A 19,462-nucleotide genomic window follows, 5' to 3' on the forward strand; every position below is an offset into this window, starting at 1 on the left:
AACATTTTGATATTTTTTAATAGTATGGAACACCAGCCAATAGGATTTTGAATATCATGGGGAGACATCCTTTGACCTGGTATATAATCTCACTTCTCTGGATGCTGGGCTAATTACAGCAGCTCCCTTGGGCATGGATCTGAATGGGAAGTGTTCTGGCATTCGGAAAATTCCACACTGAATGGCATTAACCCTGGGACACTGGTCTTTATGTTGTATTCCTAGTAACCTAGTTCATGGGGATTGACATGCCCTGGAAATCCTTGTTTATTAAAAGCCCTTCTTCTGTTAACTAGAAATATGGATATCTGAAGTCTTGCTACTTAGTCTTGCTCTTATTGAGTACCTGTATTTGCATGACTTAGTGCTAAGAAAAATAGAACAGAGTAGACAGTGGGAAGTCTGGGTTCTAGCTTTGAGCCTACTATACCCTAACCAGTCCTAACCAGCCTTGGGTCAGTCACATTGAGTCCCAACCCTGTGAATTTCATTTTCCTCATCTTTAAGGAACTAAAAATACAAATATGGACCAGGATGATGGTTTACAAATCAGAGCTTTTCTGCTTTTTGACATTTATATATTGGGTTTTGTGTGAGACATTAGTGTAGAAACCAGAAAAGGGAATTCGCTGACTATTATAGTTTAGATCTAATATATCCCTCAAAGTCTCATGTGTTCAGTGGTGGGGCTTTTTGAAGGTTATTGGATTGTGGGGGCACTATACTTATCGATGGATTGATCCACTGATGAGTTCATAACTAAATGTGCTGTTAGGAGGTGGGGCCTTATCGGAAAAGGTGTGTCACTGGGGCTGTGTCTTTAGAAGTTATATCTCTTTCCTCTTCTCTTTCTCTGTTTTCTGGCTGCCACGAAGTGAGCAGCTTTCCTCTACCATGCCCTTCCACCATGTTGTTTCTGCCTTGGAGCATGGTGACCATGGACTGAATCCCCTGAAATATAAGCCAGATTAAAGCTCTCCTCCTTTAAGTTGTGGGTATTTATTTTGTCCAAGTGATGGAAAAGCTGACTAATTCTCGACAAAAACTGTTTTAAGCACCCTGCTCTAGAGGATAACCAAGGTCCCTTTCATCAGCAATTCTCATGATCCATAATCTGTTAAACACAGTTAGTGGTGGTGGTGCTCTTGGGGGTATCACAGCTACTTGATTTGGCTGTATTGTAAACTGAATGAAGGAAAGAAATAAAAGACGAGAGGAAATGAAGGTGAAGTCTAGAGTTAGCATTGTCATGGGTGTTGGACCAAGGAGTCTAGACCTTGACTCATTAGAATTTTGGAGCCACCAATGATTTTTTAGAACAAAATTTTTTTAGTTTTAATTTGCACACAGCTGTGAATAATGTAGAACTATTTCCTTATGTAGGACTCTGGAATAGATAATGCAGAGCAGGTATGAGCTCCGTACAGTTATCAGGGACCGTAGCTTCTTCCATTTTTCTGCTTTTCTGTTCTTGTTGCAGCAGGCTTTCATCCTCATAGTTACCTAATGGTCTGAGATGGCTGCCAGACCCTATCGACTATGCTTGTATTGCAGGTTAGGAGGAGGAAGAGGGAGAGAGAATGGCAAAAGGGGCCTGTCTCTTAGCTCAGACAGTTTGCTCAGCTGTTCCTGTCAAGTCAGTTTTTTATGTTTCATTGGCCAGAGTTTAGGAGGAGAGAGACTATTCTGGGCAGCAGTATGACTAACAGTCAGAGTTCTATTACTAAGAGAAAGGGGGAAATAGATATTGAGAGGCAGCTAGGATCTCTGCTTCAGATAAGAAATGATTAGAACTCTGGACTGGCTTCATTTATTCATTGACAATAAATGGGAAACTACAGACTAACTGGAGCTAATGAGGACCTGAGCTGGAGTGACTGTGGGGAGATGGGAGGGGATGCTTCAGGGCTAACAGGATTTCAGCAGCTGGACTGAGGAAGTGGGAAGATGCTAGGATCATATCTCACTTGGGAACCATGTGAAAGGGATACTGGTGACAGCATTGTCTGAGGTAAGGAAGGTGGAGGAGGAGTTTTAGGAAAGAAGATCATAAATTAGGTTTTGGACAAGTTGAGTGTGTCCAACAAGCTATACCAGGACTGGAGCTTGAGGGAGATTGTATTATATATAGATTTGCAATGAATATTCAGTTCATCTGTTTTCTTCAGCCCTCATGTCTGGGATGTCTTAATGTCTCCAGTGGTTTTTTTGGCCTTCATAAGTTGTTGCTTAAGGGACTTTGTTAAGGCAATGGGGTTACCTCTTCTCTGCTGGACTCAAACCCCATAGAGCTTCTTTTCCACCACTGGACTTAAGGATCTTGAGAGTTATGATCAAGATGGTGTTCCAGGCAGATGGATATTTTAAGAAATGTTTCCTATCCAGGATTCCTGTGGTTTTCCACCCTGGTGAGTTGAAAATGGACAAAGCCCCAAGTTCTTCAGTTCTAGTCTAGAAGCATTTCTTAGTAGCAGATTCTCTTATTTCCCTTTGATCCAAGCCTCTCTCAGGCTCTCTTGATCTTTGCTGTTTTGGGCCCATTGTTTGAGTGAAACAGACTAAGCAGGGGGTGCCCAAGTATTCAGGAGGTATAAAAATCAAGAGTCATGTGCATGATCACTGGCTCCAGGAAAGACACCTCCAATAAAAATATGGAAGGGCCCAAATTAGATGGGGGATGGGGACAGCTAGCAATGTTAATAGTAAAGGTGGCCAAGAGACTAAGAAGACAAAGGGTAGGGAGCTCAAGCTGCAGAATTTTAACCCATGAGCTTGGGCATTGTGGAGAAATCCTTCAGTGCACCTTGCTTAGTTAGGTTAAAAGCGCTCTGAAAAGGAGACAACCTGTGTCAGATTATCCTAGGAGAAGATCTCAGGAAAGACTTGCTCAATGAGAGAAGAGAGAGTATTCCCCCCACCACCCCGTATATAATGTATAATATTAGTATTAGTCGGCCTACACATGTAAATCTAGGTTGCATAACCTTTTCTTTCAGAACTGTGACAGAATTGTTCTGCTATGCTATAGGTGCAGGTGTTGCTGGTGAGGAGGGTGACAGCAATTCTGATTACTAGTCTTTTATTTGTGGCGTTTTGTTCTCTTTCTGGAAGCTTTTAGGATCTTCTCAATGTGATGTTGAAGTGCCTTGCTGGAAATCTTTTATCTTATTCAGCATGGTGCTCACTTAATGGGCTCCCACTCAGATCCTTCAGGCATGGGGAATTTTCTCATCTTATTTCCTTTTTTCTATAATACTGAGGATTGAACTCAGGGCCTTTGCACTGAGATACATCCTCAGCCCTTTTAAAATTTTTAATTTTGAGACAAGTGTTGCTAAGTCACTCATTTGCCCAGGCTGGCCTTGAACTTGTGATCTTTCTGCCTCAGCCTCCCGGAGTGTTAGAATTTTAGGCATGTACCACTACCTCCTGTTCTCACAGTATTTCTTTGATGATTTCTGCTATGGTACATTCTCTGTTCTCTTTTTCTGGAAATCTTACTGTTACATGGTAGATATCTGAGACATTATATTCCAAATTTTCATCCCTTTGATTTTTATTCTGTGGCTCTTCGTATTGCCTTCTGCTAAAGCACATAAGAATTTTTAACAGTTGCCTTATAAGTGCAGTTTATTTTTCTATTGCTGTCAGAAGAATGGTCAGGGTCCAGTGATTAGGGCTTGGAACTGGGAAGGCTTTTGGTACTGAGGATTTGTCTAGTCAGGAATTGTTTGAATTTTCCATCCACTTATCATTATTCACATCTTCCACATGATTTGACACAAGTAAAGTTCAATGCCTCCTTGAATTTCTTCATGGAAGTGGAGGCCTTTGTGACCCCAGCTGTACCAGCTTTTGGGCCCCTGAGGTACAGAACCTTTGTTCATACTGTGGGTTGGTACTGTGAGTAAGACTCTGAAGAAGTGGACAGTTACAATAGGTACATAGGGTGATTTTGGTTCTGTGTAGATCCTGATGATTCAGTCGGATGAGTTTAGGTTGCCAACTACCTGTATTGCTTGAATGAGACTACTTTTATCACAGAAGCTTAGATTAATCTGAGTTTAGAATACTTTCACTTACACATAATATAAGCGTAAGATCAACTTAAAAATGTTTGCTTGTGTATTGCATTTAATAACAGACCAAAATAATCTACTTCTGCCCCTTTACTGAATGTGTCTTTGGCTTATCAGTGACCTTGGGCCCATCTGGGGCCCCTTAACAACCACTCCTCTCTTTCCATTCTCTTCCACCTCTTCAGCATTGAGCCTCCATTTCCTGGGCTATCTCCTGTTATCTTCCATCCCTTTCTGCTTCACCCTTCCTGATTCCTCTTCTGCCTTTCACTCTGTAATTTTGGGTTTTCAAGCCTGGCTACGCCTGCTGGATCAGAACTTTTGAGGGAAAGTGGTGGCCAAGGGGTGTGCCTGCTGTTGTTTCCACCTCCCGAGGATCTTTCGGCTCTCCAGAACCCAGGATGCACTGCTGTTATTCCTCATGACCATCAGGCTCAGTTCCCAGCTTTGCTTGACCTCTTTTCCCCTCCTGCTGCCCCTCCAGCTCTGACCTCTCATCCAGCTCCAGTCTTCTAGTTGCTGCTATTCCCCAGGGAACCCTGTGTGCCAGGAGTGACCACTCACATTTGTCACCTACTGGAACAACATCCCTAGGAGTTAGGGTTTGTTATTCTTTCTTATATGACTTCTAGAACTACTGGAGGGGAGGAGGGGGAAACAAATGGTAAATTCTGTGCCAGAATTTTGCATTAACAATCAAAGTAGAAAACCTCTGGGAATATGTTTAGAATATGACAGGACAGGGCCTGCCAAGAGTACCCTAAGTGAGGCTACCCAATAGCATTTAAAAAAATGTGTGGTGTTCATTGACTGTTGATTATTGCAGAACTAGGTCAGTTGGAGGTCAGGGAGGCAGGGAAGGGGGAGGCTGTGAGCTTAGAGATGGAATAAGCAATTCTCCCAAGCCCTGTGAAATCTCTAGGGAAAAGACAGGGCTTTAAAAGATACACTATGGAAATTTTCTTTATAAAATTATCAGAAGAGTAAATCATTGCCCTGTTCACACTTTGCGTATGAAACAACACAAATGTTGTAGGAAAAGAACCCATTGTGAGAAAGCAGTTAAAATAATTGCGCATTGAGAGATTTAGGTCACTGCTGGCCAGGCTTGGCTGGGAGTTGAATCCATTTTAAAACTTGAGAAAGGAATGTTTGATCTGACAGAAAAAGGATGTCGAGAGTGCCCAGTTTCTCTCTCCCTCTTCACCTCCCTCTCCTTCCCAGGTTGATGACCGGAGGATCCCAGGGGATCTATTGCTACCTCCCAGGAGCTCCCACTTGCAGCTGGGGGGAGAGGCCTGTTTCTCCAGCTGCCTAACCCTTAGCTTTATCTGCCTCTTGTTGACCTCTTAGTTTTATAATGAGTCAGTTTATTTGCTTGTGCAAATTGAGTATTCTTAGAGAGAAACATAACAGAGCTAGAAAGAGGCCAATGTTTTGATTGTTTCCTTTTCAGAAAGGGAAACAGTTATGGGACTGGGCACTGTTGGGGCTGTTCATTCCATGACAGTCCCTGTTGTTGGTTTATTTTAATCCCATGTAGTGAAGTCTGGTGGGCAGAAAAATATCGTCTTCCTTGTCAGAGGCAGAAATATCTACAGAGTTTACAAGCTAATTACTTCTCAATTCCTTGGAGTTGTAAGAATTTGCTTAGCAACTGGCCTGACCAGTCCCTTCCTGCTGTGCCCCTCAACGTGACCATGCTTACTGGTGGGGGAGATGGAGCAGTTTTAGAACTAAACAAGCATTTTGTGAAAATGGTGCCAGTCATTTCCTCGATGGGACCTGAGCCTGTAACCCAGTCCAACAAAACGAGGGAGAACAAGCCAAAAAAAACCTTTTTAAGAAACAACAGAGGCAGTAGGAAATCATACTGGTCAGGGCTTGTTTTCCTGGCTCAGGGCCTCATTCCAACCTGTTGCAATCAGCTCTGGAGTGTCTATAGGGACACCCTGGTGCAGGGGCCCTGTAGAGGAAAGGAACTTTTACATTTCTGTTTGGCTGGGCTCCTTGCCAAAGGCTAAGTTCAAAGTGCAGTTTCCAGTAATTTGCTGGGACTTCTCTTTGGGTTTGATAGGCTAGGACAGAAGCCTGGAAGCCCAAGTAATATTTCCTGATTTCTGTCATTTCTTAAGATGAGAAGGAAGGTCGTGGAGGGACTGGGGGCTATAGAACTTTTGTTGGCTCCAAACGCAGTTTAGGCTTCCCTGCCTTCTGTTGTCCCCAGCCCTTTATTTTTAATCCCATTCAGGGCCATGGGTAGCCTGGCCCCAGGGTGGACCCACAGGAGTCCCTTCCCAGAGCAAATGTGAGGTGCCCATTCCATGCAGCCAGGAAAGCCTCCTCTGATTTACTGTGTGCTACATTATTTGGAGCTGTAAAGTTGTCGAATAATGGCAGTATGCTCTTGTTTTCTCATATCTGTAGGATGAAAGTGACCACTTTTATAATCCTTCTCTCCTCACCACATTTAGTTTCCTGGTGTTAAACATGTGGGCTTGATTAAAGGGGAAAAAGAGTTACAAGGAGAAGTTAGATTTGACATTCCTGTCTTGCAGTTCCTCATTCCCTCAACCAACCCTTTCCCAGAACATGGAGGGCAGGGTCTTGTCATTTAATCTTGGTATCCCCCTCACTTTTTCTGGGTTCATCAGAGGACTTGATTTATGAAAATGTTGAAGGAATCTGTATGAAACGAAGGGTTAGGGAATGGTGGACTCTCACTTCAAAGTGCTTGGTGGAAGTTAGGGGTAGTTTCTGTCAGGCAGGAGACTCAGTGAGCACGGTGCTTTATGGATTTGATTACAACTCATTCACCACAAGAAGGAATTGTGTTCCAAAAATGTTTTCTTGGTGGGTCAGTCTTGATATGGGAAAGACCCAGTTTGAAGAGGCATTCAGCTCAGAGGAGAGAAAATAGAGGTCTACCTGCTCGGGTTCTTGAGGCCTGTCATCAAGTTGCAATCGCCTTTTACTGCAGTTATCTCTACCTCAAATAGCATGACATCTAGGGAAACAACCCCCAGGGACACACAAAAGGTGAAAGGCTATGGAAACAACTTGTGGGAGTTAGTCCTTTCCCCACAAAGTTCCTTTGCCTGCTTTCTAGTTCTCCTAAACATGCACCTTTTCATTTGCTAATTTGCCTCTGAAAGACCAACTCTGTGTGCTACTTTTCCTCCATTCTGGAAACTGAATTATAGCAATTTCACATTATAATGTAATTCTACCACAGTAAAGCAGTTTGGGGCTGATGGTGGTGATAGAAAGCATGTAGGGGAGTGGGAAGCAGAGAATTTACTACAGTGGAATTGTTCTGCATTTGTTTAAGATATGCTAGCATAAAGCCATGTTAGAATGAGATTGTATTTAAATATTTTCATTAGAGGATTGGTACCATTTGAAATTATCTAAATATATATCTGTATGATGCCAAATAAACTCATTAAGTTTTTAAAAAGACAGGAAACTTATTGATTTTATGGACTTAAATCACACAAATAATGGTTTGTGTACTTTTCCCCTTTACTGGGTTTTTAAAAAACTTACATGAATGAATCGGCATTTAAAAAATCTCAAATGTCTCAATTGTCTTTAGTTATAATTTAAAAAACACAAAACAACTTGTGACAAATTGTCTATAAGACAAGTACCTAGCTAAGTCTGTAGGCAAATCTCAAAGAAATGGAGAGCAAAGAAAGGAGAATTTAAGCATTTTTTTTGGTCAAATGACAGTCCACACTATGGTGAAATGAATTAAGTCATTTAGATTTGTGAACAAAGTTAGTTTTCTGGTCATCAGAGAGATCCCTTAAGGCAGAGCATGAATTTCCCAACACATCTGATTATTTATTACATATCTCTATTCAAAAGAAGACAGACATCTGCAAAAAAGGCTGATATTAAAATTGGTTTAAAGCATGTATTACTTCCTGCTGATTCCTTCTGTGTGCTTGTAATTGGGAGATACGATTAATTGCCTCCTGTCTCCTGTATTTGTATTAGGCCTTTGGTATTTAGGGAAATAGCACTGGGAGTTCCTTCTGCTTGTGAGGCATCCCAAGTCTGTGATGTGTATAATCTGTAATCTCCATGAGGCCCAAAGCTCTCAAGTTCCTTCCTTCCTTCCTTCCTTCCTTCCTTCCTTCCTTCCTTCCTTCCCTCTCTTCCTCTCTCTCTTATTTATTTACTTTTTTTTGGCACTGGAGCTTGAATCAAGGGCCTTTGCACTGAGCTGCATCCCTAGCCCTTTAAAAAAATTTTAAATATTTGAGACAGGGTTACTAAATTGCTTAGGTTGGGTTCTAACTTGTGGTACTCCTGCCTCAGGCTCTCAAGGTGCTGGGATTACAGGTGTTCACTGAAGTTCCATAGCTAGTCAAAGATTCATCTTGAGTGTGGGAGTTGGCTTCATATGCAGGGAATAAACTGTCCAGCTGCCTCAGCATGGATACCTCGGCATGGATACCTCGGCATGGACACCTCAGCATGGTGCAGTCATTCCTCAAGCATCCTGACAGATGTAGACATAACTCTTGTCAAGTGAGGAACATTTGGTTCTCTGTGAAAAATGGACCTTTAAACAAATTCACCTGAGTTGATGAAACTGATAAATGAAGGCCCAAGAGAGTGAAAGTTCTGAGTGAGCAAAATTTTCATTTAATTTTTAATCCTGTATTTTTAACTTCATTAACTTATTAAGAGGCCTGAAGAGTCACTTGGACTTTTCAAATGTACTTTTATATACATTATAGAGATATTACAGGCTATAGAGATGTTTGCAAGTCTGTTTATTTAATTATCATTTATTTTGTAGGGCTGGAGATGGAACTCAGGGCCTGGAGCTTGCTAGGCAATCCCTGTACCGCTGAGCTACATCCCCAGCCCTGGGAGCTTATTTTTAAATGAACTTCTTGGATTTGTGCATTCATTTTTTTTTTCCTTGTTATACTTAAGGTATCTTGGAAATATTTCTTAGACTATCATACTTTAAGAACTCATAAATATTTCTAAACTGTTTTGGGATAAGTACTATCACAGATTTAAAATTCTGAAATGAATAGTATTGAGATGAATGACAGCAATGTGTTTACTGGAACTGTAGGTAACAGCTACATAAGTGAATAGGTATGCCTTGATTAGAAAAACTCGGAAGTGAAAAGCCTTAGGGGGAATGGGAGAGTTGCTCAGTGGTAAAACACATGCTTCTTAGCATATATGAGGCCTGGGGTTCAATCCCCAGCACTGGAAAAAAGAAAAAAGCAGTAAAGGGCAATATTCATACTGCAAAACATTCCTCCCTGTGGGAAAGGGCTATTTACGTTACACCTTCTCTTTCAGGGATGAGCGGAGGTTTTTGGTTCCTCTTCCTCCCCCCTTCTTTTTTCCTTCCTTCCCTCCTTCCTTCTTCACCTTCCCCCTCTCTACTCCCTTTCTCCTTCCTCTTGCTCTTCCTCTTCTTTTCCTTCTTTGCCTTCTCCTTTCTCTTCTTCCTTCCAGTACTGAGGGTCGAACCCAGGATCACTGAGCAACATCTCTAGTCCTTTTAATTTTTTATTTTGAGGTGATTTTGCTAAGTTACCCAGGTGGGACTCAAACTTGCGATTTTCCTCCTCAGCAAGTGCTGGGATTCTGCCACTATGCTTTTTTTTTTTTTTTTTTTTGTTTTTTTTGTTCTGTAATTGAGATTCTCCTGCCAAGTCAGTACTGACCCTTCCCAAGCAACTCCCCCTTTTTACCCTATACTCATCTCTTCTTTTTCATTTGCGCTCTTGGCAAGTTAATGATCTTGAAGCCAATATGACAACTAAGTAGAAAGGAGGAAGGAACTAAAATAATAAATATCTTCTCTGTTTTTCACACATTATCTTATTGAATCCTCATAACACTCCTTGAAATGAGGTCCTGAAAACACTTCATTTTGTAAAAGAGGCTCAGAAATATTAAGAAACTTGCTGTAAGTCATACTGCAAGATGGTAGAGGGATTATATCCAGGTTTATGTAGCTCTGAGGACAGAGTTCTTGCTATTCTCAGGCAGCCTCCAACCAAGAGGGATTCTACCTGTTTGTGGTTTGGGGAAGGCCATTTTGTTATCTTCTTCCCCTCAATGTCTGACCACATCACTTTAATTCTGATGAGTTTCCCTCATAAATTGAGAAATAGAATTGAATTATGGAATGAATCTATTTCATAAAGCAGGACACATCTGATTCCTTTTTCCTCTCTGTGCCTGGTAGAGTTTAAGGATCATGCATGTTATAGATGCACTTCCAGCAAAAGTACTCTTTTAATGTGTCACGTTATTCTTTATTTTCAAAGTAACTCTTGGACATCTTAGCCAAGAAGCTGTACATCTCGGTTATAAGTTTAAATTTATCACTGTGCTATCCTTGTGAAAACTTTCAGCTCAATATTTTTTTCTCTCCTCCACTCTCCCTCCAATAAGTTTAAGACAACCATTACCTACTAACTGTGGATTGAAATAGCCAGCCATTAGAATGTCTGCATTAACATTCAAAACATACTAGTTTTCTTCCAGGATTCCCATATCTATTATTGTGAAAACATATAACTTTTGAAACTCAAATGGTTTTCCCAAGCCAATTCTCTAATCACAGACATAAATTTCACTCCATTAAGGAAAGGAAACCAGGCAGTATGACTAAAGTTAGGAATATGATCAAATTTCAAGGGAGGAAAAAAAAGATTAGGCATGGAATTCTTTCTGTTGCTTTTGCTTGTGAAACACAGTTAAAATAAAACCCTGCTTTCCTGCACACAGAAAGTGTGCAGGGCTTGAAAGTGAGAGGTTGGTTTGGATGTGGATGCTGTCATTCTTTCACTGATTTGGTAGCATTTTCTGCGAAGAGGGTGTCTGCAGGCTGTCCCGCTTAATCCTGAGGATGGTGGAGGTAGGGTTGGGGGTCCAGTGAGGCATGGGACTTATGAGAGCCAGCAAGATAGGCCTTCCTCCTTTCTGTAGCTTAGGGTGAGTGGAAAGTTATTCAGTTGCATTTTCTCCCATGAAATGTTTGCTGCGTATTCATGAGTCCTCTAAATAATGACAGTTACTGAGAACTGGTGATGTACAAGCAGAGCTATGTACAAGGAATGGGAATGTGTGACTCCTTGGCCATGGGTGGTAGATTTGATGATATTCTTCTAATGACTACTCCTGAAAATACCTCAGCTTCTCAAGGGTTACTTTTTAATGTTTATCAAGGTATTTCTTTATTGGTGCCTCTTTCACCCTATTATATTTGCTTCCTTCCTGTTTTTTTAAACTTAGTTTTGTTCAACTATCTTTTAAACACGTTAACTCTTCTGCTATCAGTAGTAAGAACACGAGGCAACTCTGTTCTCACCTCACCAACAAACAGCAAGTACATAGCTTTCTTTTGAGAATGTTTGGTGAGATGTATATGCTTGATATCATAGGAATATATAAATATATATGTGTGCATATTGAAGTATACACAATGATATAAAGGAATTTTTATGTTTACCTTATAGATGATTTACATCTATGTTGAATTTAGCTGAGAAAGAAGAATCTTTTCAGGTCTTCTTAGTGAGTCAAAAAAGAAAGATAAGAAAAGCTTATTTTTTAAAATCTGTATTTCCATTTTGGCAGAAAATGAGAATTGTTGAAAATATGTCTTTTGAAAGCAAAGTAACAATAATTATTAAAACTAAAAATAGACATAACTTTATAACTTAGCAATCTCAAATGTGGGAATCTGTACCATGTAAAAACTATCTAAAGTTGCTACCAACTGGCTCTCTATCACATTATCCTATTTTAACTCTCTTATATTACTATTATCTTCTGATTTTTTTGTTATTCATAGGTTGATTTATTTGTTGATTCACCAATTTATAAATTGTCTTCTCCCACTAGACTGTGAGCTCTGTGAAAATGAGGACCTCATCTGTCTCCTTTGTCACCAGAGCTTCAACATCTAGAATAGTCCCTGGAACTGAATAGGCACACATATTTATTGAATTAAAGAAATAAAAACACCCATTGACTAGGGTGTGCATCCAAGGATATTTATTACAGTGTTACTACAGTGGTAAAAGACTGGAATCACAGAGAATACCCATGATTGGCAGCTCCACCACTCCCAGGCTAAGAAGTAGGGTTTAATGGCATAGGTTTAGTGTCAGATGCCTAGGCTTTATCCCTGTATTTATCTTGAATACATGATGAACGTGGGAAATATGTTTAGCCTTGGTGTCTTAGTTTTCTTAGCCATAAAATGACAATAGTGAAACGAAGGTTTTTCTGGGAAATAATTCAGGCAACATAATCTGGGAAAGATACCTGGCACATAATAGGTACTCAATAAATATTAGTTGTTATTTTTTCAGAGGATAGTAAAGAGAAGGGTTTAAGTGACATTTAACTTGGAGGCATTTCCATGATGAATAATTTGGGGAGCAAAATGTAGATAAGTACATGTAATGGGTGCTATTTTGTAAATTTAACAGTGGTAATAAAAATCTAATATGTGTTTTTGCTTACATGAAGCATGTAAAGTTAGGTATGAGAAAGTAAGATTGAGGGGTAGAAAAGAGGAAAAGGGAAAGCTGAGAACAAAATGACTGCAATATTCACATTACCAACATTGCCATGATTAAAGTTGCAAAATGTATGCATACGTATACAGTGGTGCTTCTAAAATATTAATGGTGGTTATATCAGAGGTGTTGGGATTCCAGGTGTATTTCTTTCCTTACATTTTAATGTATTTGAATTTTTGAAAATAAATTTACTGATTCATGTAATCAGGAAAAGCAGTAAACTATTTTTACTGTGGTAGAAAAGAAAAAAGCAATAGTGTATTTCTGTAACTGTCTGGTAAAGGAAGAAAGGTTGGATGCGTCTTTCTTTTGGAAATTTCAGGCCTTTGAATTTGTCAGAAACAGTTTGTAAGGAGTACTCAGCCACATGATCTAAGTACATTATGATTTTATTTTACAGCAAATCACATGACTGCTATCTCAGTCTTCTCCTGTTCTGAAAGGTGAACTCAAATCTAAGGGATTAAATGAACCAGAGGTACTGTGAACACAGGAAAATGAACCACAGAATTCTAGAAAATGTGAAATAAGGAACTATCTACAGATAATTCAGCCATATGGAGGCTGCATTCGACATTTTCATAAAATACTGTTTATGCCAAAGCTTTGTTCAAAATCCTCCATTCCCCTTGCATTCCTTATAAGAAAAGGCTGGGGGGTGTAGCTCAGTGCTACAGTGTTTACCTAGCATGTCTGAGGCTCTAAGTTGGATCCCCGCACCACTGCAACTTGAAGATAAAGCTGAGTAGTTTAGGTTGGTCTTCAAGACATTTTATATCTTGCTCAGTTTGTCCTCCACTGTTTCTGTGCACTTTTTCTCTGCTTTTGTCAGTGTAGACATCACAGTGTCCATTAAAGATCTCTCTTTGCCTTGTTCCCTCCTTTCTCTTTACTTGTCCCTTAAGTCCTGGCTCAAGGCCATCTCCTCTGAAGGATTTGTGAAATGTCCGAGTCCTCAGGGTCTTCTCACTCCCCACCCTGATTCTTCTACCAAGTTTGCTACTAGGTATGTGAGCCTCACAACCTGGTGCTTACTATGTGCTCCACTACACAGTCACCCATCTTCAGATGCAAATTTTTCTCATTTTGTCAACTGGCAAACTCCATTTCTTTAACTTGGCAAAGTTGGTGCCTTTTCCTTCCTTGTATTTCCACAGTTCTTAACATGTTGCCTTGGATATAGTTGGCATGCAGTAAATATTTTCTGATTGATAGATATTTGTAGGTATTTTCTTGAAAAATCAAAAGTATGCAGTAATCCCATAATTAGTATATATGTTGGAGCTCTTATGTAGAAACCAGTTTATTTGAATATGAGCTTATCTATCTAGATAAGAATTCCCTGGGTAAACAGAAAACTTCAAGAGCCTTTCAGCTCCTGAAAAATGTGTGTGCACACAGTGATATGCATCTGTATTTGTCTTAAGCGGAATGAATGAAAAATGAAGCTAAATGAGAAACATTTAAATTTCTGAGAACTGGAAACTGTGAAATATTAACAAGGTTACCAGTAGCTAATTCTTATGGCTTTTATTATGAGCTAGTTTGTCTCAATAGTTTACATATTTTCACTCAGTTATCAAAACAATTGATGAGGTAGACACATTTATTATTGGCCCTGTTTTATAGAGGGTGACACACAACTGAGCTAAGTCCTACCTATATTTCTGAATTTCTCTATCAGTCACTTTCCTGTTGCAGGGACAAAATACCCCCAACACCCACAACTTAAAGGAGGAGAGGCTTGCTTTGGGCTATGGTTTCCAGGGGTTCAGACCATGGTTGGCTGGCTCCAGGGAGAAATGGCATGGCAAAAGGGCCTGGAGGAATGAAGCTGCTCAACCTATGACAGCCAGGGAGGAGAGGGAAAGGGGGAGGGGGAGGGGGAGGGAGGAAGGGGAAGAGCTGGGGGACAAAAATATAGTTTTCTAGGTCACCCCCCACAACGATCTACCTTTTCTAAGCAGGTCCCACCCATCTCTGAGCACATGAAACTTTTGGGGGACATTTTAGATCTAAGCCATAACAATTTCTTTAAGCTATTGAATTGAAATGTGAATCTTTTTATGATTTTTGACTTGTAATTTACCTATATGGTTACATCTGTACAAAGGACAAAACTCACACACTCAAGTGCTTTGTAAATTAGAAGACTATTATTCTTTTCAAGGTGACATTTAAAAGTAATGATTTTAGTTTAAAGAAAAATTAGTACAAATACTCCAAAAATCATTTTAAAGTGGATGTCTTTAAAGAAGCAATTCACTTTTAGCCTGAGATTCTGTCCCTGCCTTTCTGTGAGAATGTTTTTAAAAGCCAGTATATGCTTCCTAAAAGAAATTCAATCTCTCTTATTAATAGTTACATCTGGTTTTAAACCAAAGACAGCTTTATTATCTATCTCATTCAAATGATCTTGGCTGTGTGTATCATTTTACTCTGGAAGGCTGAAGATTTACTATTAGTAAAAGGAGCTCAAAATAATTTTCTAATGCCTCTAAAGGGAATTTCAAGATAGGATTTCCAAATATGTTGTCAACATCATGTTACCTAAATTCTGAAAAGACCTAAGCAATCATCCAAGGTCATACAGCTACTCCAGACAGAGACAGGATGAGAATCTTGGGCTTTGAGAGTGGGCTTTCTGAGCCCACTGTGTTTGCTGTTAAACTACACTGGCAGAGGAGATGGTGGTGGTGGTAGTGGAAGTACTTAGAATTCGTTCCCTAGAGGTGATGGTGAGAGAGGAGCGCTGTCCTTTGGGAGGTGGAAATGAAGATCTGCCTGGAAGCCTTTCCTTTTTTGGGAACAGCAGATAAAGTATCAAAATGTTGAGAATTAGAAGACTGGTCAGTGTTTGTAGTCTGCTTAGTTGTAGTCTGCCAGTTGTTGGATTTATGGTATGCTTCTCCATAGGAAGAAGGAATAACAATTTCTCATGAGCCAATTTTATGGGTTTGAATCCCCAGAACCTCTGTTAGAGCTTCAAGCAGTTTTGTGTGCCCTAAACATTATACTATCTAACATGTAAGTGTTTACCACATGTCAGGAATTGAACTGAATATCTTACATGTATAACTTCATTTAATCCTCATAACAACCCTTTGAAGTAGTAACTATTTGTATTATTTCTATTTTATAGGCGGGAAAACTGAGTTAGCAAGATTATATAACTTGCTGTAATTTGGCCAAAGTTATGTTGCTCTTAAGAAACCGCACTGGCATTCAAAACCAGGCAGTTTGGCTTCAAACCTTAATCAATTATAAAATAATTCCAGCCAATTTCAAACAGTCACAAAATTAGGGTGAAGAGTACAATGAACAACATACCCCGCTTATCCATTTCCCATCAAAAACAAGTATTACTCATGACCAGTTTTGTTCTATCTGTATCTCTACCTGCTTCCTAATTTTCCCAGTGCTATCCCTTGATTATTTTCAAGAAAACACAGACATCTTATCACATCCACAACTATTTCAGCAAATATTACTGGGAGAATTTTTTTTTAAGTCAGTCTTCTTCACAGATGGATATAGTGTCTGTTGTCTCACTTTTTACATTAGCAACTTTGGTGATCATTATTAGCTCTGTGATATGCTAATTCTGTCATTTCTTATTCATTATTTGTTAGAATACTTTACAGCAACTATTTGATTATCCTGATCTACAGTTTGCATAAGGAAGGCCAGACAGATGCTGGATCTATGACATTTTTTTTTTTACTAGTTTCAATGAGTTGGTTTCTTGACATCAGTCAAAGTCAATCACTTAGTTTCTAAATGCTGGCTTTAAGATTAAATCAAGTTGGTTTTAAGATGAACTGTCACACGTATTTCCTTACCCTTTCCTCTCTGGCACTTTTCCTCTGTGCTTTGTTTCTTAAGCACTGAGAAGTGAACACAGCTGACCATGAACTGAAACCTGTGAGCCAAGGGGCCTGAGATTTAGCTCAGTGGTTTCACCACCTGCCTCAAAAGTGCAAGGTCCTGTGTTTGATCCCCAGTGCAAAAAAAAAAAGTGTAAAACTGTGGGCCAAAATAAAATCTTCCCTCCTTTGTGGGTATCATGTATTTTGTCCCAGCAACAGGAAGAATGACGAATATGTTGTCCCAAATGATAGGATTTCCTTCTTTATGGCCAAATAATATAGCATTGTGTATATGTATCATTTTCTTTAATCCATCTATTGATGGATTCTTAGGTTGATCCTGTATCTCGGCTGTTGTCGTTAGTGCCACAGTGAATATGGGAACATGGCTTTTTCTTTAATGCCATTTCCTTTGGATACACACTCAGTAATGGGATTACTGGATCATGTGTTACTTTGATTTCAAATTTTTTCAAGCACCTCTGTACTGTCTTCCATATAGCTTTACTAATTTACATTCCTACTTATGGTATAGGATATATAAGGTTTCCTTTTCTCTACATTCTTGCCAGCACTTTATATCTTTCATTTTTGATAGTAGCTTTAATTTTGTTTTAAAGTTATATAGAAAGCTATATTCAGAGATGATCATCTGTTTTCCCTCTTATAGATAATTTTACTTTATGATTTATCTATTTTTATAGAATGAAAAATGCATTTATACTTGTATCTCCCCTCCATCCATTCTCTTAGATAAATGTTAGCTTTTCATACACATTTGTTACTGTCTTCATGACTATACAATTTTTCTCAGTGTTCACTCTTTAGCAGCATATGTAGCCACTAACTTTAGAAGATCATGTGCTTATATGACACAGACTTTACCAATATACTAGTATTGGCCCCCTGGTGTTGTGTCTTTATCTATTTATTTATATCTGTTAAAGAATGAACTTACCTTTTTATACTCAAATATCACTTTTTGCACATGACTTCAAAACATTCATCTTCAGCTCAGGTATCTATCATAACCACCTTTAACCATACTGTCTAAAATTAAATGCATCATCCTCAGTATCTTGCAGTCACTATGAAAATATCTGTCCTATTATCTCTTTTTACTTTCTACAGTGTAATCATTCTTTCAGGTTTAAAGTCACTGATAATATATCTTTAATTATTTATTTAGATCTGGATTATCTAATTTGTTTCTTTTTTTTTGGTACCGGGAATTGAACTCTGGTCCTTGCGCTTGTGCAGCAAGTGGCAAAACCACTGAGCTAAATTCCTGGCCCCTAATTTGATAAACCCTTCTAAACTAAGTATTGACTTACCCAGGGTCGTGTAAAAACTTGACATGACAAGTCCCAAGTCCCAAGGAGACTCCCAAGTTCACAAGAAGACTCCAAGAAGACTCCTTGGAGAAGAGTCTATAATACAAGCAATTTATCTTTGGCTCCTTTGCATTAATCAATAGGCTAAAGATACTGAAAGGATATTGGGCAAAGGTGACTATTTGGAAGCAACATTGAATGTGTGGAATAAAGCAGATAAAAATGATTTGAAATCTGCTACAATTCCATTTCATTTAAATTGAAACTGATTACCTGATGTGCTCTTAGGAGAGAGTGCTGAGGTGTGAGAGGAATTGAAACCATATCCCAGCACACACTCTGAAGGGCTAGTTGTGAGAGTCCAAAGGAATGAGGCCTACCTGTCCTGAGGAATCATTTCACCCCACCCCTCCAGTGCTCACAGTCTGTCACGGGGAAGGATTAGAACTGTCTGTCTTGGGAAGCTGTAGGAAGGTGAACCAGAAGCAGTAGTGATAGAGATAGCTCGTCAGAGTTCTACAGGGAAGCAGTCCCACTCTGAGTGTGGGCTGAGGTATTTATTGCATGAATTAAACCTCACCTAATTGTGGGAAGATCAGGGGAAAGGAAGGCTTGGAAAGGAGAGTTGGGAGATTGGAGTCATATACTTCAGACATGACTGAAGTTCTGGCCTAGTTGGACAAATCAGAGCTTGCAGAGAAATCTAAGAAGATGCAGCCATTCAGCTGCTGCTATGGAACTGGGAAGGGGAAGCTTGTGGAATGTCTGGGAAGATGTTATCTCTGGGTAGTTAAGTTGGGTCTGTGACCAAGTGTTGGACCACTGTAGTTTAGTAGGACTGACAATTGGAAAGAGCTGATTATAGAGAAGAGAGCCCTCAACCTGGACCTGCCAGGCTTCTTTGCATCTTTCTGTCACAATATCTGCCAGTGACATTTTCACTCATGTCTCAAAGCTACCCTGAGTTCCTTTTTGGCAGCTCTAATCACAACCTCATAGGGAAAGGAATTCTGAAAAATGTAGATGCCAGACTAACCAAGTTGACTACTAAACCACACACTACAAAAAAGAGGTGGGCTTGTGTTCAGTAAAAGGAAGAAATAAAGAGATGGTTTCTAATCTAAGTGTGAGATACCCCTAGAGAACATGAGGGAATGATCACATGGTGGGCAAAGTGTAGAGAAGGTCAAGCAGTGAGAATTTGCTTTGTCTAATGTTAAAAATGAACTTTCACCTGCTGCTACCCACTTATCTTCCTGTATCTGTGTACAGGTACAGATCCACTCAGCCACCTCTTCACTGTGCATGCTACATTTTATGAATGCATGTGGCCTAGAGAAAAAAGCTATGCCAACCTGTCCAAATGAACTTGTATGTATGCACATAGTATACTCCCATCTGCCTATCCTTGTAAAGACAAACTATTATTGTGCTGTTATAGGAAAAGGCCAAGGTAGCCTTAATCAGCATCACTGGGGACCAGTCCAAAGAGAACAGGTCAGAGGAATACCAGAGTCTACTATCAACATGAGGATTGTAAATACTTATATCCACAAAAGTAAGTGTATTATCTTGTATGCTTTATTTGTACA

The 19,462-nt window shown here is 39.6% G+C and overlaps 1 protein-coding gene across 7 annotated transcripts in view; it reads left to right on the forward strand.

Moving 5' to 3' along the window:
* LOC110343973 (uncharacterized) overlaps positions 1-19,462 on the forward strand; it is a 228,800-nt gene that overhangs the window by 1,630 nt on the left and 207,708 nt on the right. For 6 of the 7 annotated variants that reach the window (XR_015443897.1, XR_015443893.1, XR_015443899.1 and 3 more), the window contains exon 2: positions 19,312-19,428. Coding sequence is in view for 1 of the 7 variants with exons in the window: in XM_087193262.1 (XP_087049388.1) it covers positions 19,312-19,428 (117 nt within the window). In the remaining 6 variants the exon portion in view is untranslated. Of the gene's footprint in view, positions 1-10; positions 10,993-19,311; positions 19,429-19,462 lie in introns of those variants that run through there. The other variant, XR_015443895.1, reaches the window with a different exon arrangement.

Source organism: Heterocephalus glaber, unplaced genomic scaffold, assembly GCF_053883595.1.
Source record: "Heterocephalus glaber isolate CG9 unplaced genomic scaffold, H.glaber_assembly_v1.0 deba00001586, whole genome shotgun sequence".
Taxonomy (NCBI): Eukaryota; Metazoa; Chordata; class Mammalia; order Rodentia; family Bathyergidae; genus Heterocephalus; species Heterocephalus glaber.